This window comes from Grus americana, chromosome Z (genome assembly GCF_028858705.1).
Source record: "Grus americana isolate bGruAme1 chromosome Z, bGruAme1.mat, whole genome shotgun sequence".
In the NCBI taxonomy this organism is placed as follows: domain Eukaryota; kingdom Metazoa; phylum Chordata; class Aves; order Gruiformes; family Gruidae; genus Grus; species Grus americana.
In genome coordinates, this window is record NC_072891.1 from 82,707,186 (window position 1) to 82,724,452 (window position 17,267).

At 36.0% G+C, this 17,267-nt stretch overlaps 1 protein-coding gene across 1 annotated transcript in view; it reads left to right on the forward strand.

Moving 5' to 3' along the window:
- RASA1 (RAS p21 protein activator 1) overlaps positions 1 to 17,267 on the forward strand; it is a 65,139-nt gene that overhangs the window by 39,451 nt on the left and 8,421 nt on the right. Inside the window, exons 11-20 of the mRNA XM_054809417.1 lie at positions 919 to 1,075; positions 3,463 to 3,550; positions 6,198 to 6,275; positions 7,577 to 7,734; positions 8,030 to 8,106; positions 13,021 to 13,193; positions 13,400 to 13,559; positions 13,731 to 13,873; positions 14,588 to 14,703; positions 15,702 to 15,788. Of these exons, the coding sequence (XP_054665392.1) occupies positions 919 to 1,075; positions 3,463 to 3,550; positions 6,198 to 6,275; positions 7,577 to 7,734; positions 8,030 to 8,106; positions 13,021 to 13,193; positions 13,400 to 13,559; positions 13,731 to 13,873; positions 14,588 to 14,703; positions 15,702 to 15,788 (1,237 nt within the window). The remainder of the gene's footprint in view (positions 1 to 918; positions 1,076 to 3,462; positions 3,551 to 6,197; positions 6,276 to 7,576; positions 7,735 to 8,029; positions 8,107 to 13,020; positions 13,194 to 13,399; positions 13,560 to 13,730; positions 13,874 to 14,587; positions 14,704 to 15,701; positions 15,789 to 17,267) is intronic.

The window sequence follows — 17,267 nt, forward strand, 5'->3', positions numbered from 1 at the left end:
GAAGGTGTCATAGAGTGAGGAATCAAGTAAGAATTAATTGAAAACCTTTAGCTAAAAGAAATGATGAGATACTTTAGATGTGCAAACCGGAATACAGAGTAGGTGTAGATAGATGCACATAGTTGCATATGGAACAAACTCAGTAAGATCACTTCCATCTAGGAGGCAGAGTGTAATAGCTGGATGCTAGACTTGTCTTTTCAAAATAATGCTAGTACTCATTTACTGAGGTCCATGGTGGTTTTATAATGATCAAAGTATAAAATTAAGGCTGAAAGTTTTTTCTGAATGGTACTGTGACTTATGCATTAATTAGTTGCAGAAAGTTCCTAATCCATTGTAGTTCAGAGAAAATTTTCTGTGAAACAAGTGGAACCAGCCACATGCTTAGATATGGTTGTGTTTGGGCCATGGTTCGGATTTAAGTTTTCATAAAACATATTCCCATTTCTGTTCTCCAGCCATACTGTTTAAATCTGTACTGTAATACAATCTGTTAACATTAGTCAGAGGTTAGGAGTAACTTTCTCGTGTCAAGAGTCTGTTTCTTCATTAAAATTGTAATAAATGGGATTCACAGCATCATTATTTGCAAACTGTTTAGATACAGAGTCTTAACGCTGACAGGAACCCACTGTCCAAGCAGCTCATATGCACTTGCTTAATGCTGTTAAAATCAGTGAAAATGTTCAAAGTTGTGCAATGCTACCTGCATCTGTGAAGAGGGTCTAGTTGTAGCCACATGTTGCATCAAATTGAGTACGTATACTGATAATATAACTTAACTCTGATTATCTGTACATTGTTCTTCTGTTTGCAATTTGACAAAAACTTAACTGCCCTCTTGTTTTCTTTATTTACAAAATTTATACTTTCTTTTAAACAGTATTGTAACTTTTTGCTTGACCTCTCCTACAGGTAAAGGAAAGAGATGGAAAAACTTGTACTTTATATTAGAGGGAAATGATGCCCAGCTTATTTATTTTGAAAGTGAAAAACGAGCCACAAAACCCAAAGGACTAATAGACCTTAGCGTGTGTTCCGTCTATGGAGTACATGACAGTTTGTTTGGCAGGTAGGACACTGGCTTTTAATTCTCGTATGTGCAGCAGCAGAGTTGACTGCTAGTTTGAGGCATGCACATGAGACATGGGCAATGTGTTGCCCCATCTTGCATTGTGGCTCTTGGTTCATACCAAGAGTCTGTAGTTGGTGTGGATTGCAAGAGCATACCTAGACAGATGTAGCTGGTGAATAGTAACTTGTTTAGCAAGTAACTGTTTAGTAACTTGGCAACTTGATTGCTAGCAACTGTACATAAACAACTTCTAGCTAAACATTTTAGAATTTAGTATTAAATTTTTATTGAGAAATAAGATGTGATGATTTGCGCTTTTTTGCATTGTAATTTTTGAATATTGAGTGCATTAATTGTTCCAGCTTTCATATTACAATATTAGATATTATGAAGCGAGGGTTTTAATCCTTTTGACAAGATAAAGAATTTTGTCGATTCCAAAAGATCTATGTTCTTTTGATAGGTATTTGAAAGCTAACTTGGTTAGACAGAGTCTGTAAGTGCTTTTCTATTTAAGAACAAGTACTTTTGTTAGATTAGACCGACTTAGTAGTAAACTAGTTCATATAAGTCAACGTCCTCAGAAATGTGGTTTTGCACAATTAATATATTCAGAGCTAATTTTCACATCAAATCTTATTTACTGTAGTATTTTGAGATTCAAAATATGCCAGCTGCAAGGGATGTGATTATCAGCAAAGAAGCTGAGAATCAAAAGTCTTGGCTATCATTGGTAATTAGCAAGAAAGAGTTAACATATTTGTTCATTGGTAGTTGCAAAGAACCCCTGTGCCGTCCTGTATTATAACATCATGTAGAAGAAATAGGTATGCTTAGTCCTACAAGTGTTAGACAGAAATTCTGGTTATCCCATTGACCTTAATATTTATTAAAAAATGATATATAGTCAACTTCTGGTTATTTTTGTGAAAAAACTTCAAGACAAATGCTTAAAATTAGTGGCATTTCTTAAGCTGCAAAACTGGTGCTTTTGTTTGATCTGATTTGTGGGGTTTTTAAATCTTTTTAATAATTTTGAAAAAAATGGTTAAACTAATGGAATGAGGAGCATAGATACAAATAAAGAGTACCAGAACAGTAATTAAAAAAATACTGAAATGTTTCTTATGTAAGTTGGCAATTATGCAGGAAGCTTTGGTGTATATTGTAAACAAGGAACATTTTAGTTAACAGTGACTGCCTCTTAAACAGTTTTTAAGAAACACTGTGCTGTGGGTTAAAGTGTAGTTGGACAGTAAGTGGTACTAAACGAGGGTAGGAGGAGATGCATGGTTGCACCAGCTTAGGAAGCTGTTAGTGAGAGACTGTAGCTGAGACAAGGTTCCTCCTGTATTTTAAGTAGCTGGTAAAAACTGACTTTTCCCTTTTCTCAGAAGTACAGTGAAGTCTAGCTTTGATGGTTCTTTGGTGGCAATGATTTAATTAGCCCCAGACTCGGGCTACTTCCTGCTCTCCCCCACCCTTCTGCGGATGGCCACAGAGTGCTGTGTCAGCGTTTCTCCCAGCAGTAAAATGCATGGGGGAACTGACGACTGAAACTCCTTTGCAAATGAAGTAGGGTCCTTCATGTAACGCTGGTTTTGGGAGAGCTAAATTTCCTTGAGCACAGCGTGTAAGGTCATGAGTGAAGCATGCACTTTAAATAGCTTGTAATTTAACAACAGGAAGTACCTGTGATTGACTTTTTGGCAAATGAGTGGAGGTACATAAAAAGGCAAAAACACTATAATTGTGTTTAAGGTTGTAGAGGTTTGTGTCACAGGCATTCAATGATCAGTATATGATCCAATACACATTTTATTGGTCGTGAGAGCTGTGGGACACGTTCAGATAGGGGATTCCTTCTGTTAATATTGTTTCCTGAACTCCTGAAAGAACAAATCCTTAATGTACGATTAATTGGTTGGGAACTAATTCTGAACCTCTCCTGCTTTTAAAGTCTCTGGGAATAGTCCTTGTTGACAAGTCTTTTCCGTTACCAGATGGCTATTTTTTGCCTTGACTGTAAGTCAGCATGCATGCCTGTTCAGTACAGGCCATTCTAAAAGTTTCTTGATATTCCAAAACAAACTAGCTGTACTGAAGTGTGGTTTTCTTAAAATGACATAATACATTCAAAACCAAATGCAGTTTTGAAGAACCTGAGAAATTTTTAGTTGGAGTTCTTTCTCTTGCCATGTGAGATGATGCTATGTGTATACAAGCAAAAAATGATGCAATGTTCTATACTCCATACAGACAAACAGCAGAAATATATTAGTTTGGTGTAAACTTTGTTTTGGCACAGATGGACAAGTGAAAGTGTCTGTTACTATTACACAGAATAATAAAACTTAATTTGTTTTGTTTTGTTTATTTTTAAGGCCAAACTGTTTTCAGATAGTAGTTCAGCACTTTAGTGAAGAGCATTACATCTTTTACTTTGCAGGCGAAACTCCAGAACAAGCACAGGTGAGAGCTTTTGTTGGTAAATACGATTTTTAAAGTAACTTTTTGCCATATGGTGTTTAATGATATTGCCGCCCTTAAACAGGAAGTGTATCACAAATAGTTAGTGGCTGTGTCTATATTAGCAGGTGTTACAATGGAGTAGCAGCGGACGTGTAAGGGGAGCAGTTAGAGCTGAGAATCTAGCACCTACGTTAACCTGCACTTGGGGATTTTGCTTTGGTCAAGTTCCAGTCAGGTCCCATGCACTGAACTTCCATTATTTTCCATCGCGTGTTTCTGGAGAACATTTTTTTTTTTTAGGTAGTTCATTTCAGAAGAATAGTTTACTTTCCAAGACTTTTGCATGTTATAAACCCAGGCACACTGTGGGAGGTTTCCTTCAAAGGCATATTGCTGATATGAACTAAAATGCTAATGCACATATGTGTGCCCAATGACCAAAGTATATTGAACACCTGCCTTTTGCAGTTGCTTATCCTGTCCATAAATTGGTGCTTGTTCATGGTCTTGGGCCTGGATCGTGCACAGAAAGTAAGGTTTTCTGGTTTTAGTTGGTATCCTTTCATTACTAGCTCTCTAGCGGTTATGTTTGCTGAGTAAGAATTGAAGGATTGGAGCATAATTCTCTGAGATTCACTCACCAGCAGAAGGCAATATCTAAGATGAGGCAATGTCCTTATTAAGTTTATAGCTCTGAAAGTCCACAAGTCTGAAATACAACTCTTGCATCAGAAGTTAAGCTTTGCATTTGATTTTATCTGAGTGGAATTGAAGCTGTTTAGAGCACTTGTAATAGACTACTATTCACTAGACCGTGAAGGCTGTATAAATTTAGTATTCTTCTTGTGCTGTATATAAAGGAAAGCACAAATTTTCTTGTTAAATTACTACAAATTTATGAAAGTCAGTGAGATGACATCAGAATGATGCAATGGCATTTGTCACACAACTCTTAATGTACTGTCTTGGAGAAGCAGCAAGCTGTATAGTAATTGAGAATATATACATTAATTTCCACACTCATTACTGTACATTGATTTTTGTCACCTCTGCAATGTCTTTTATGTTCTAGAAATTAAAAGAATTTAGAATGTGTAGAAGGCAGAATATCCTGTCTTGTTTCCTGAACATTTGGTATAATCTGATTTTGGTCTTGATCTGCTGAACAAGCTGTTCACTGCATTTATACAGAATACAGGGTTGGTTTTTTTATAATATGGCTTTGGCCCAGGAAAGTTTATAGATATTTCTCTTTTGAGAAAGTTCAGCTTTCTTTGGTCTGTAACTTTTCATGTAAGAATAGTTTTATTTGTATATTAAGGCTTTCTTACAGTAAATATCAAAGCAGTGCCATCCTATGGACTGCATGTTGTCTTTGTTTTGTACAAAAGCAAATGTAAAATATAGCCTTATGTGCTAGTGTCACTGCGCTTTATGTGGCACATTGTTTATTCTCACTGCTGTAAGCTTTGGCATTAAACGAGAAAGGTTTTCCAGCCGTGAGTGAGGATAGAGGCTTACTATGCATCCAGGAAATATTTCTGTTAGAGTGTTTAGGAGACATTTGTTTCTTCGATTGCCACTCCTTCTGAGAATAAGGAAACAAGCTGCTGAAACTTTGTAATGCATAGTTGAAAGCTTTTCCTTCTGTGGAAGGTTTTGAAAGCTGAAACTTGACTCACAAAGTGGTCTAGCTGAGAATATCTGCAGTGCATGTTCCTGTATTTTTAAGATGTGGAAGATATTGTGAAGGATAAGATTGAAACAGTGTTGTGGGTTTTTTAATGACATCGTTCAATTCCACTTTCAGAATAAATGGTGGATCTTTGAGATACAGGCTTAAGAAGGCTGTTGGTCAAAACCTATGTTTTGTGCTTTGCAAGAGCTATACAAAATTCGGTGGCTGGGGAATAAAAGTTAGAGAATGAGGCTATAACTTATCTTCCACCTTCCAAAGGCCCCTTGCATAGCTCCTCTGTTAGCAACTTTCTCACGCTGCAGTGACTTTTTCAGAGGTGGCCTGGCTAGTTGGCAATGCCTCTTAGCAACTTAGTTAATTAAAAAAAAATATGCACAAAGGTTCTACAGTCAGTTTGGTGTTAGACAACCTGTTTATTTCCTTGATCAAAATGGAATCTATCCATCCACTCTGCTTTATGCATTTGTGAGCAAAGTGGGGAATGTTGGATATGTGGTTCTGTTAACACTGTCTTAGTTTTTGTTTGAAGTATACACAGTATTATGACTGCCATACAGAAGTACTGGAGAGAATCACCAGAACAGTTTGGCTTGTTAACTGTAATTTTCTCAGAAGCAAACAAGTTTTGCTTCATTTTTTATACCGTTTGTAATTTCACGTAATATTACTAGACTGGAAAATTGGTAAACATCACATTGTATATCTATTAGTAATGCTCGATATTTCTAAAAGAGAAAGTGGTTCAGATTTGTAAATGCTTTATTAGGTTTTGCTCAGTAAATATTTTGCTTTAATATTCAAACTTGCATACTTTGGAATTACAGAAAACTTAGGTTTTGCCAAGCTTAAGGGAAAACTTCAGATACTCTTTTTAGATACATCTGTTGCACTACAAGAAGCTGTATCTGACTTTGTTTTATTACACTATTCTGCATCCTTCTCTATTAGGACTGGATGAAAGCTCTGCAGATGTTTTGCAGTTTAAGAAAAACCAGTCCAGGAACATCAAATAAACGTCTGCGTCAGGTGAAGCTGATACTATGGGATTGGTGGTGCATGTGCGGGAGTGTTCTATCTCCTTGTTGCAAAACAAGGATAAATTAGAGAATTTTCCTCTCAACAGTAGTAAATCCTGCATGTACTTACTTCCCTTTTTGGACTTATGCAGTACCCTTATGAAGCCAACCAGAATGACTTACACTTTGGGTTTTATGTACATAGATATTATAACAAAATAGCTTTAGGCAATCTGCACATGCTTTGCTAGGTATTAATTTCTGATGACATTTGATTAAAAGTGTAAATAAGTCAGTGTTTGTATAATCTTAACTTTTAAAATTTAACACATATGGGAAACTTTTTAAAAATTTGACTTATGAGATGTGTAAACAAAACACTTCTTTAACTACTGTTATTCATTTCCAGTAACAAATACACGCTGAACCATGCTTGTGGCTTAATTTCTCTTGGCCTCTTGAAAGTGCTGTGTTTGCCAGAATTTCCTCAGAGGTAGAGGACGAGTAGTCATAAATGGCTACATCTGCGATGATTGGAGAATAACGGGAAAATACTTGAAGAATCCATGATATTTTTGAATGTTAGGAACATTGCATGTGATTGTTTTAACAGACAGTGAAGAAAGAAATAAAATGGGATGTTTTTCAGGATGCACAACTATTCTGTAACTAACATTAAAGATGTAATTAACATTAAAGATGTTTGGATACTTCTGAGTAAATGAGCTAAATTAGGTGAATTCACAGTTAAAGTGGCAGGTGAAATTGGGGGCTTCAAGCTGCAAAAACAAAGCAGAAAGAGTGACAATCTGAAATAATTCTTTACTTCAAAAAGTGAAGAAAATGTTAATCTACATAAAGGAATACAATGCAATGTGTTGCACAAGGGAATTGTACGTAATCTGTTAGGAAAGCACCAAATAAGCCATTGTGTTTCAATTTGTCCATGGCTCTTCTTCAAGGTGCCAGTCTTCAATTTTGGTAAAATTTTGTGTGCACAGAAAATGTAGTATTTGCAAATCATAATGCCTCAAAGATAATTGTAGAAGAAGAAAACAAGATGCCTTAAAAGCATGGGGCTATACATTTGTTTTCAGTAGTTATTGGAGTTACTCCTACTTTGTCACTGCTGCCTCTTAAAATGTTGTTCCATTACTTCTGTTCCTTGCTCTCTTTATTAGGAAATTTTAGTTTGTATTCAGTATTCATATATTAACGTTGCTTCCACACTGAGAATAAAAAATAATCCATTCATGTGGTTTGTATTTCTGTTTTAGCAACAAAAAGTAAATTATGTGTGTTTCTTTTTAGGTCAGCAGTCTCATTTTGCATGTAGAAGAAGCTCATACGCTCCCAGTAAAGCATTTTACTAATCCATATTGTAACATCTACCTGAACAGTGTCCAGGTAGCAAAAACACACATCAGGGAAGGGCAGAACCCTGTCTGGTCAGAAGAATTTGTCTTTGAGTAAGTCTTAATCTTCTTGAATTACTGAATTTCACTTGTAAGTTGCATTGCATTTAAGGTTCTTAACACTGCACTGTTTTGCATATGCTTTTTAAAAATACTGTATGTGTATTTATACAGCAGCAACCTTTCAGCCAAATTCTATATGGGCAGAATTTTCTGTAGGCACCTAAATACCTTTGTTAATACAAGTGGTTTTGGCTGATAATGACAACTCAGGATTGAAATGAGTTTAGAATAAGCATAAATGCAGTCAAGTATAGTATTAATTGAGGCTTTCTGTCTTTTCTCCTAGTGATCTTTCATCTGATATTAATAGATTTGAAATAAGTCTTAGTAACAAAACAAAGAAAAGTAAAGATCCAGATATATGTAAGTATTTTTCTCTTAAAGATGCATATATATTGCAGCAATGGCTACTTCGGGTGGTTTTCATTACCTTTGTCAAACATTGTCACAAGTGAATGAAGTATTTATTACACTCACCATTCTGCTGTGTTTGTATGTTTTGCGTGTCTGGTACTGGCCTTGCATTAATGTTTTTACAAACCTGCATGTTTTTTAGTAATAAAATGCACAGTAATCCAGACCTGATGGTTTTCCTAGCTCTACTCTAGAGTTGCCATCATGCTTTACAATCACTGTGCTTACCAGAAAGCAAGAGGAAAGAGAAGCTGTCAGTGTGAGTCTGCTTCATAAAATGCTAAGTTCCATGGAGTTGTAAGTCTGATTGCATGGAATTCCTTTTCAGGTTTTTTGTTGCTTCCAGTGAGAAAGAGAAAGGGAGCAAAGGTTGTACTACTTTCATCATTAAATTTATTGATTTTTTTTTTTAAATTTTGGCAGTCTCCAAACAAAATTTGCCTTGTTTTCCTTTCATTTTACCTCATATATCTACTTTCTTTGTACCACCTTGTACGTTGGGCTTAAATCTGCAGTTATGTCAGTATCACTTTGAATGGGAAAGGATAGATATTTTCTTCTGCCTTTTTACAGAAGTTTCCAAGAATTTATTTTCCTCATCTAACCCAGACAGCTGGTTCTTCAACTGTGGTTTTGTTTCTGTTCCAGCAAATTAACAGCAAGGTGGTGAGATCTGTCAGCTTCCTAGAAAAGAAGGGTTTGAAGAACATGGATTCTGAGCCCATCGATAGAAAAAATTGATTATTTTTTTTTTTTAAATTGTTGGGGTTTCTTTAGGTTAGTTCTCTTCCTATACAATGTGGGTTTAGTTTTTCTTTTTTTTTTTTTTTTTTCTTTTTCTTTCTTCTTATTCAAGGTATCTTTTTTCCCACCATACTTGTTCTGGAGCAGCTTCAGCTCCCTGCCTCCTCTTTGCTGCCTGCAGGGCAGGATTCCCTCCCTGCCCCCTTCAAATTTGTTACAAGATTTTTTCTTTTCCATTGCATTCAGAGCGGTCTGTTCTAAAGCCTGTCAGAGTATTTATAATCTATTGCATTAGTTTTCAGTTATATATATATTACATATATTGCTTTACTGGCCTATTACATATGCCTCAGTGCTAATTTCTTTATTTTATTTTCTTTTTTTTCTTTTTTCTTTTTTGTTTTTTCTTTGATTTGTAGGGAAACCTTGACCAAAGTAGAAGAATTACTATTTGTTTTGAATGCTCGTGAAGAACCTAATTCAATTTCAAACCTCTTTCTCCTTCCTCTGACTAGAAAACTTTTTGCATAGCAGGAGGAAAAAAGATACATTCTGTCTGACAGACAAAAGGGCTCTAGTTGCAGTTGTGACCATGTTCTTGCGCTGTTCTTTTATTCATTTGAGCTGGAAAACCTGTTACCTATCTACAGCAAAGTTCTGGTTAGTAGACGAGTCTTTAAAAGGGTAATTCTTGAATGGAATACTTGAGTAGCTTCTTTAACAGTGTTTTTGTAGTTTCCTCCTCTGTCCAGATGAAGGAGGTTGTGTTGGCTTTGGATGCATCTAGCTGATGGGAGGTGATAGAAGGTTATCTAGCTCAGGAGCAGGATTGGCTGAGTTTCTTGATTGCGGTTAGGTAAACTCTTATAGCATAACCCAACAGTCCTTTTGTTTTTGGATAAGGATTAGACTAAGTCAGCTTGAATGAACACATACCTCTGATTACGTCCCCAGCCCTATTAAATACATGAAGTGCAGGGGGTGGGGAAAGAGCTAAACCAGACCTTATCTAACTTATGTATGTGCTGCATTGCCTGAGTAACCCTTGAACTCATCAAAAGCAAGAGAATTGGTTCCTTTCCTGGACGTTCTCCTTTTCAGCCATAGCTGTTAAATGTGGACTGCTGTGAAGTGGGAGTCATGCGAAGCTAGTACTATCCATCTTCCCAGTTAATTGGTTAAGCCAGCTTGTCTGATTGCTTTTTTGCCACGTAATGCAGATTGAAGACCCCAAACTCTGTTATTGGTCTCACTGCTTCTTTCATCATAGTACACAGAAGTTAAATACCAAAGTGATATATGAAGGCTGTTTATTCAGTATTTTAAAACACATACTGAGTTTTCAAGTCTTTGACTTTGAAGTTGGCTGATTATGAGTATTCCGTAATTATTTTAGTATTTTTGGTTTTAAGAAGTATTTCCAGTAGTCAAAATGATAGTAAACAGTTTAGTATCAATCCTATTTAAATTTTCTTTGTTTCTCTAACTGCAAATCGCATAACGATTTATTCAAATCAATATATATAATCTGGCTAGGAAAAAATAAAGCCCTAGAATGTAGTATCAGACTTCATCTGCTGCTACTGCAAACTGGGATGCTCAGATATGATTAGACAGTTGAATTAGTAAATCTCTCAGGACAGTACCACACAGTGTTGAACTGGAGTGGAAGTTCTGGTTTGATTTTGCACCATGATGGTTAATTTCAAATTAGTTCTTGTTGAAAAAGAAATATTTTTATAATGGAGGCAGTCACCTCATGCAGGCAAGTCCATAGAGCAAAGTATTAGCCAATGTCTTTCCTTTCCGGCACATTTGTTATTTGCAGTAGTGCCAAAGCTTGTTTTTGAAACTGGTAGCTGAGATGATGCAGCTGGCAGGAAGAAACTTTGCTCTGGTGCACATTTTCCAGGAAGCAAGCACTAAGCTTGTCTAGTGCAATGCATGTAGCAAGTGTGTTCATGTAGACATACATGGGCTTTGGGCAAAAGGGAGAAACTCAGGCTATGGAGCCCATCAGAAGCTTATTAATGGTAGTGAAAACATAGTGCCTGCCACCACAAGAGAACAAAAGGACATTACCAGCAGCACCTCTGAAGAAGTAGGCGAGTACAAAAGCTTCCAGTCCTGAACAGCTCCTCACCAGTTTGTAGGATGGACTGTGCTTATGCAGCAGTGACTTGTGGCTGCAAAAGGCAGGATTTAATATGTCCACATATCGAGGAATTTCCTCTTTCTCAAGATTTCAAATTACTTTTATTCTGAATCAGTATTTAGATTTTTCTAGGGTTTTTTGATGGCTCCCTTTTGTTCTGGCAGGGTTAGACAAAGGCTTCATAGTAAATGCAGGTTCATGTCCAGTCTAAAGACTAGAGCAAACCTAAGTTTGAACCACTTTTCACTTTGATTCCCAGGTTATAATTACTAACAATCAAAACACAACCTTGTTACTAAATATTATGCCCAAAGTTTCATTAGCAAATAAGCCATTAAGAAAGCTCAGTCTTATGTTTTTTGTACTAATGTTCTTTCTGAATCAAGATTGTTGTCAGGAGAATTCTTACTTGTGTCTGGAGAGGAGAGATCAGCTATTGTTTGTTTTGATGATTTTCTGTATATTATTTATCTTTTAAAATGTGCTATATTGCAAAGTGCAAATATCCTGATTTTTTTCAACTAATAGCATTCTCTTACTGAAGGTAGCCTACTAATTCAATGTGAGCTGCTAAGTGGGAAAAACTCTTGTTCCTTTAAAGTTATTGAATATAAATTATAATAGCAACTGTTCTGCAGTCCCTGTATGGATATTTCTGTTCTAACCTTTTTTTTTTTTTTTAAATCAAAGCAAGATTATAGTATTTATAGTATAGCTACGATGCGCTACTGTAACCACAGGGAAAAATGAAATCATCAGTTTATTCTAGATCCTGTATTGCATTTACCATTCCTCTCACTGAACTATATGTGCCTTACAAATGCAAGCGAAATAAGAAGAAAAACACATTGCTTAGTTGCAGGTACAGGAGTTTTGATGATGGGGAGAAATATTCTAGGAAAGTCAATTGATTATCTGATCTAAAGACGTACACGTCCACAATGGTGATAAGTAGCAGATGATGATAAATTGCTTTTCACACTCCTTGGCTGATTTGAATACATTAGCTTATATCAGTTTAGCAGCTCCAAAGAATATGAAATAGGCGACAGGAGTTTCCTGAAGCAAGCATTATAAATGTGATGTTTTTCTGTTCCAGTATCAAATGATAGCCTGCGGTGTATTTCAACACTGGGGCAATGGGAAATCTACTGGAATTGTTGACAAATTCTGCAAGGCAGTGTTGTGCATCGGCTTTGCAGAAATGTGAAAAAAAACAAAACTCTTGGGTTTCGGTTTTGGATTTTTTTTTTTAATCTGACAAACTGAAAAACAGATCTCACTGAGAGACATGGAAGGAGAGGGTGTTTGCTTGAAACATCCAGACTGATGGGCTAAATGTGAAACTTGAGCTGTGGACCAACACCACTGAAAGGTGAATTAATGATTTGGCTGTTCTTGAGTTGACTTTCATTATCTAGGCAGCAGGCTGCCTGCGAACACTTTTTTTACATAAATCGCATAAACTGTTACAGCTTTAACTTGGGAGTTACTATAAAAGAAATAGGTATGGCAATGTTTGGGAAAGCCATAGCAACACTTTAATAGTAAATAGTGAGAAGTAACAAAGTGTTTAAGGAGCAGACCCCATGGTGGTATCAGCCCAAGACTGGAAAGAGGGCAGCGAATTCTGAACACTTTATCTGGTTTCAGTTTCTGACTGCTACTTGGATTTTTTTACTTACTACTTGGGTATTACAAAGAAAAGTGTGTCAATATCTGTGGCATTATTGGATGTAGATGTATACATTCTTTACACAACACTTTATGTTTCTTCTTCATTTTACAGGAGTCTGTTAAACCATTGAAGAGAGAATCTGTCAATGTATTGATGACAAAAATCTTGATTACTCTTATTAATACTCTTTTTCTGAAACAAGATGACATGTGCTGAAAATGTTTTTTTATTCAATAGTAGCACTGTTTCACTGGAGATAACTTGAACAATGCTTTTTTCCCTTAAGTGTTTATGCGTTGCCAGTTAAGCCGATTACAAAAAGGACATGCAACAGATGAGTGGTTTCAACTCAGTTCCCATGTACCATTAAAGGGTATAGAGCCAGGATCTTTGCGTGTTCGAGCACGATATTCTATGGAGAAGATCATGCCAGAAGAGGAGTACAATGAGTTTAAAGAGGTATGAAATTGTTTAACTTTCCTTGGTTCATCTGTCAAAACTCATTTTGTTGTTTGTTTGAAATGGATCTCAGTAACACTAGTTGACATCATTAAATAATATTTATAGTGACATCTATCACTACGGATGTATGATACCAGTTTTTTCAAAGCTGTTATACATTAGGAGAAGCTTCTGAATATTTTAAAATTCTGTTTTTCTTTCAGCTGATACTCCAGAAAGAACTTCATGTAGTCTATGCCTTATCACATGTTTGTGGACAGGATAGAACACTGTTGGCTGGCATTTTATTGAAGATTTTTCTGCATGAAAAGCTTGAGTCCTTGTTGTTGCGAACACTAAATGACAGGGAGATAAGCATGGAAGGTACTGCACTAAATTACAGTTTACTGGAAATCTGGGCAGGTGGGGAGGGAAGGGCTTTTTTCCTCCTTCTTTAGTTACAACATATATCAAAGTGTAAACACAGCACATTTTTCCTTTACTTTTTGTTGTCTCCTTTTCTCACGTTTTCTCCTTGCTGTCTTTTTTTTTCAGATGAAGCTACTACCTTGTTTCGTGCCACCACTTTAGCAAGTACACTTATGGAGCAGTATATGAAAGCCACAGCAACAAGTTTTGTTCATCATGCACTGAAAGACTCTATATTAAAGATAATGGAGAGCAAGCAGTCCTGTGAGGTGATACCTAGAACTATGTTTTTAAAGATTTTTCGTTTGTTGACACAGTTACCATTGTAATTGCATTAAACATTAGCTTCAGAGACATTTATTAACCTCTCAGAACTAAAATTCATTTACATGAGACATACAGGAACTGAATTCATTAAGAGATTTTTTTTTCCTAGATGTTGGTTTGAACAATATTCATAGTAGAACTTTTAAAGTTTTTTAATTAAAATTTCTTTAAATTATGTATTTATTATTTACATTTGTAGGCTGATCTGTACTAACCTAAGTAATGACTAGTAAACTCAAGATATCATAGAAGTCAATGTCTAAACTTTAGTTTAATTTAAAACTTCCTGATATTAAATGATTGTTATTAATCCTGAAACTGTTGTTTTTAAAATGACTCTTCTGACCTCTGTGTTTAACTTAACTGTGGAAAGGATGAGATCCCTCAGAAATTTGGATTGAGAGAGACAAAAAGGTCATGCAGATGGATAGTGGTGAATATCTGAGCTGTTAAAAGCCTAATGCATTAGAACCTAAAACCATTGCTTCTTCACATTTCGTGACTAGCCACTGAAACAGACTTGTGAGTTCTATAGCACTTGTACAGCAGCAGAGTATTTACTTTACTTTGAAGTGGTATTCAGCATGTAATATTATGAAACTATATATGTAGTTCTAGTTAGGAGAAGAAACAATCTTTTTCTCTTTTTGTTTTAGTTAAATCCCTCAAAGTTAGAAAAAAACGAAGATGTAAACACTAATTTGGCGCATCTACTCAGTATACTTTCAGAATTGGTGGAGAAAATATTCATGGCTGCAGAGATACTGCCTCCGTAAGTTTGCACTTTTCTGTTCGGATTTGTATTTGAAAATTCCCAAGAGGTCAGGGAAAGAATAATAAAACTAGTCAATATCTTATTTCCAGAAAAAGGTAGCAGACAATTATATTATATTTGATAACAAATTCTTGCCAGGCTTCCTCCTCTTACACAGAGATGGAATTATTAACAGCATATTAAAAATAGAAGCAGGAAATAGTAGAATGATACCATGCTAGGATTGCTTCTGTGTGCTAGAGAAATGCAGAGATTGTTTTTTTCACCTTTATTTTAATTGCTAAAATAACAGGCATTCATAGTTTAGATTTGAACCATCTAATAAAAAGTGGATAGTACTAACAGTTTTCTTTCACTGTGTCATTTAGCTTTTGAAGTAAACAAAATCCTCAATTTTGAGATGGCAGAGTAGGACAGAAGTGTTTGCTGGCAAGGTTAGCACTAAAAGCTGCACTCCTTTTAAGTATATGATGCAGCTGTCAACATTTTCTGAAATACACCACAATTTTCCCGTTTTTTTCATGGGAGGAGACTATTGCTGTGGTTGCTTAACTCTTAAATACCTAACCCTCATTTACAGAAAGAATAGTTGTTGTTTAGTTAAGAAGATAAACATTTAAAAAAAAAAACCATCAAAATTGTCTTTTTTTTAAAGGAAATAGTATTTAAGAAACAGGAAACAGTTATAAAACATTTAATGTACATCTGTATAATCACTGAATTGCATATAGAACTGTGTATTAATGGAGGTTTTTCCTTGTCATTTATAAATTTACTTCTTAATATAAATTTATAAATTCAGAAACTTACTTTTTATGAATTTATTAACTTACAAATTAACTTTTAGTTAAAGTTAAGTTAAAGCTTATGTCTAAATTATAAACGACATCGATAATAGTTCTGTATCAAGTAGGAGGCTAGTCTAGATCCCTTCTGACCAGCTTTTTTGATTCTGTACGGTTAATGGAATGAGTAATTAGCTATGATTTTTGCAGGACGTTGAGGTATATTTATGGGTGTCTACAGAAGTCTGTTCAAAACAAGTGGCCAGCTAATACCACCATGAGAACCAGAGTTGTTAGGTAAGTTACTTGTCACTTTTTTCTGGAAATAATGTTTTCAAGTGTTGTTACAGACATACTTCAGAGTGCTTATCTATGTTTGTTTCAATGACAAAACTGTATACTACTTACATAGGTTACAGCAGTGTTTAAGATACTTATGATGCTGAGGCATGATATCCCAATCAAGGATTATGATCTTGCTAGATTCTTAATCATATTCTCAGAGCCTTGGCAGAGTAAGGTGATGTTGTAGAGAGGTCAGTATAGCTTTACTTAATAGTTTTCATTCTGAATATACTTGCATTGTGTCAAGTTTTACAAACTAATCTAAAATAGCAATTTCCCTTTTCGTGCTGGGAAAGAAGAACAACTCTGAACGCAATAGTTAACCATTGTGATATCTCTAGAGAGCAGTGATCTCGGAAGATTGTGTTCCTGTCATATGCCATCTGGGAGGACTATGCCTTACCCAAGGACTCTTACGTAGTGTGTGTTAATTGCTGGAGAAATCTTACATGGTTTAAGATCCACACCCCTTAAAATGCAGACCCAACGTGGAAAGGAATCTAATGGCTTCTCATAAAGACAACTGGGGTGTTGTCAGATGTCACTGAGGTACTGTCTGCGTTGGGATATGTAGTTCTCTGCATCAGAGGAGCCTCCTGGGCTGTGGTGTTGGGCTGCTGGTTCTGATCACTCTGAATCAACACTCTGTGTTGGTTTCCGAAAATACGTAATTCTGTGCCATCCCAGTTTTGTTTCATTTCTTTGCTCCAGCCCAATCATGTTGAAATATTCCAGAGCTCCTCTAAAAATGTTGCAGGTTACTGAACCTGGCTCCTCTGAACTCACACCAACCGCAAAACCTGCAGTGAACATTCACACACCAGTGCAATACACAAGTTCTTCCTCTAGCACTGCCCATTGCCAGTGCACATCAAACAAAAATCCTTGACGAAGATGTGGTCTTGACACTGTTTTTCTAAAGCTACTGGGGGTTTTAAGGGCCACATCTTTCCTTTTTTGCAGTGTCTGGCAGTCATATGATTTGCTGAAGTTAATCTCCCATGGAGGGAGTCTTTCAGAGGATTTGTCTTTGGTGTGTGATTATCATTTTGAAGCCAGAAGCCTTATGTCTTCCAGGGTATCATGCAGGGCCATTGCCTTCAATATCAGTCAGAAGGTGCTGCCATTTCTCTCTGATTCTAAAACCCCCATATAGATATTGACTCATTCTTAATTTAGGCAGCTTGACTAGGGTAAGAAGCACCAGGTCTTCTGTATCAGCAAGGTCCATCCCTGGATTCATACCTCATTGGCCTTAAACTTTGGGCACTTTAAAAGAGGAATATGTGTATATGCCATGAGTTCAAAATTATTTACTTCCTCATAGCTTTAAATCATATCATAGAATATATTTTAATTTCACATAGGGCCAAGAAGCGTTGTCTTACTAGCCCATAATTCATGGGTTTTGGAGAAGAAACATCTGTAACA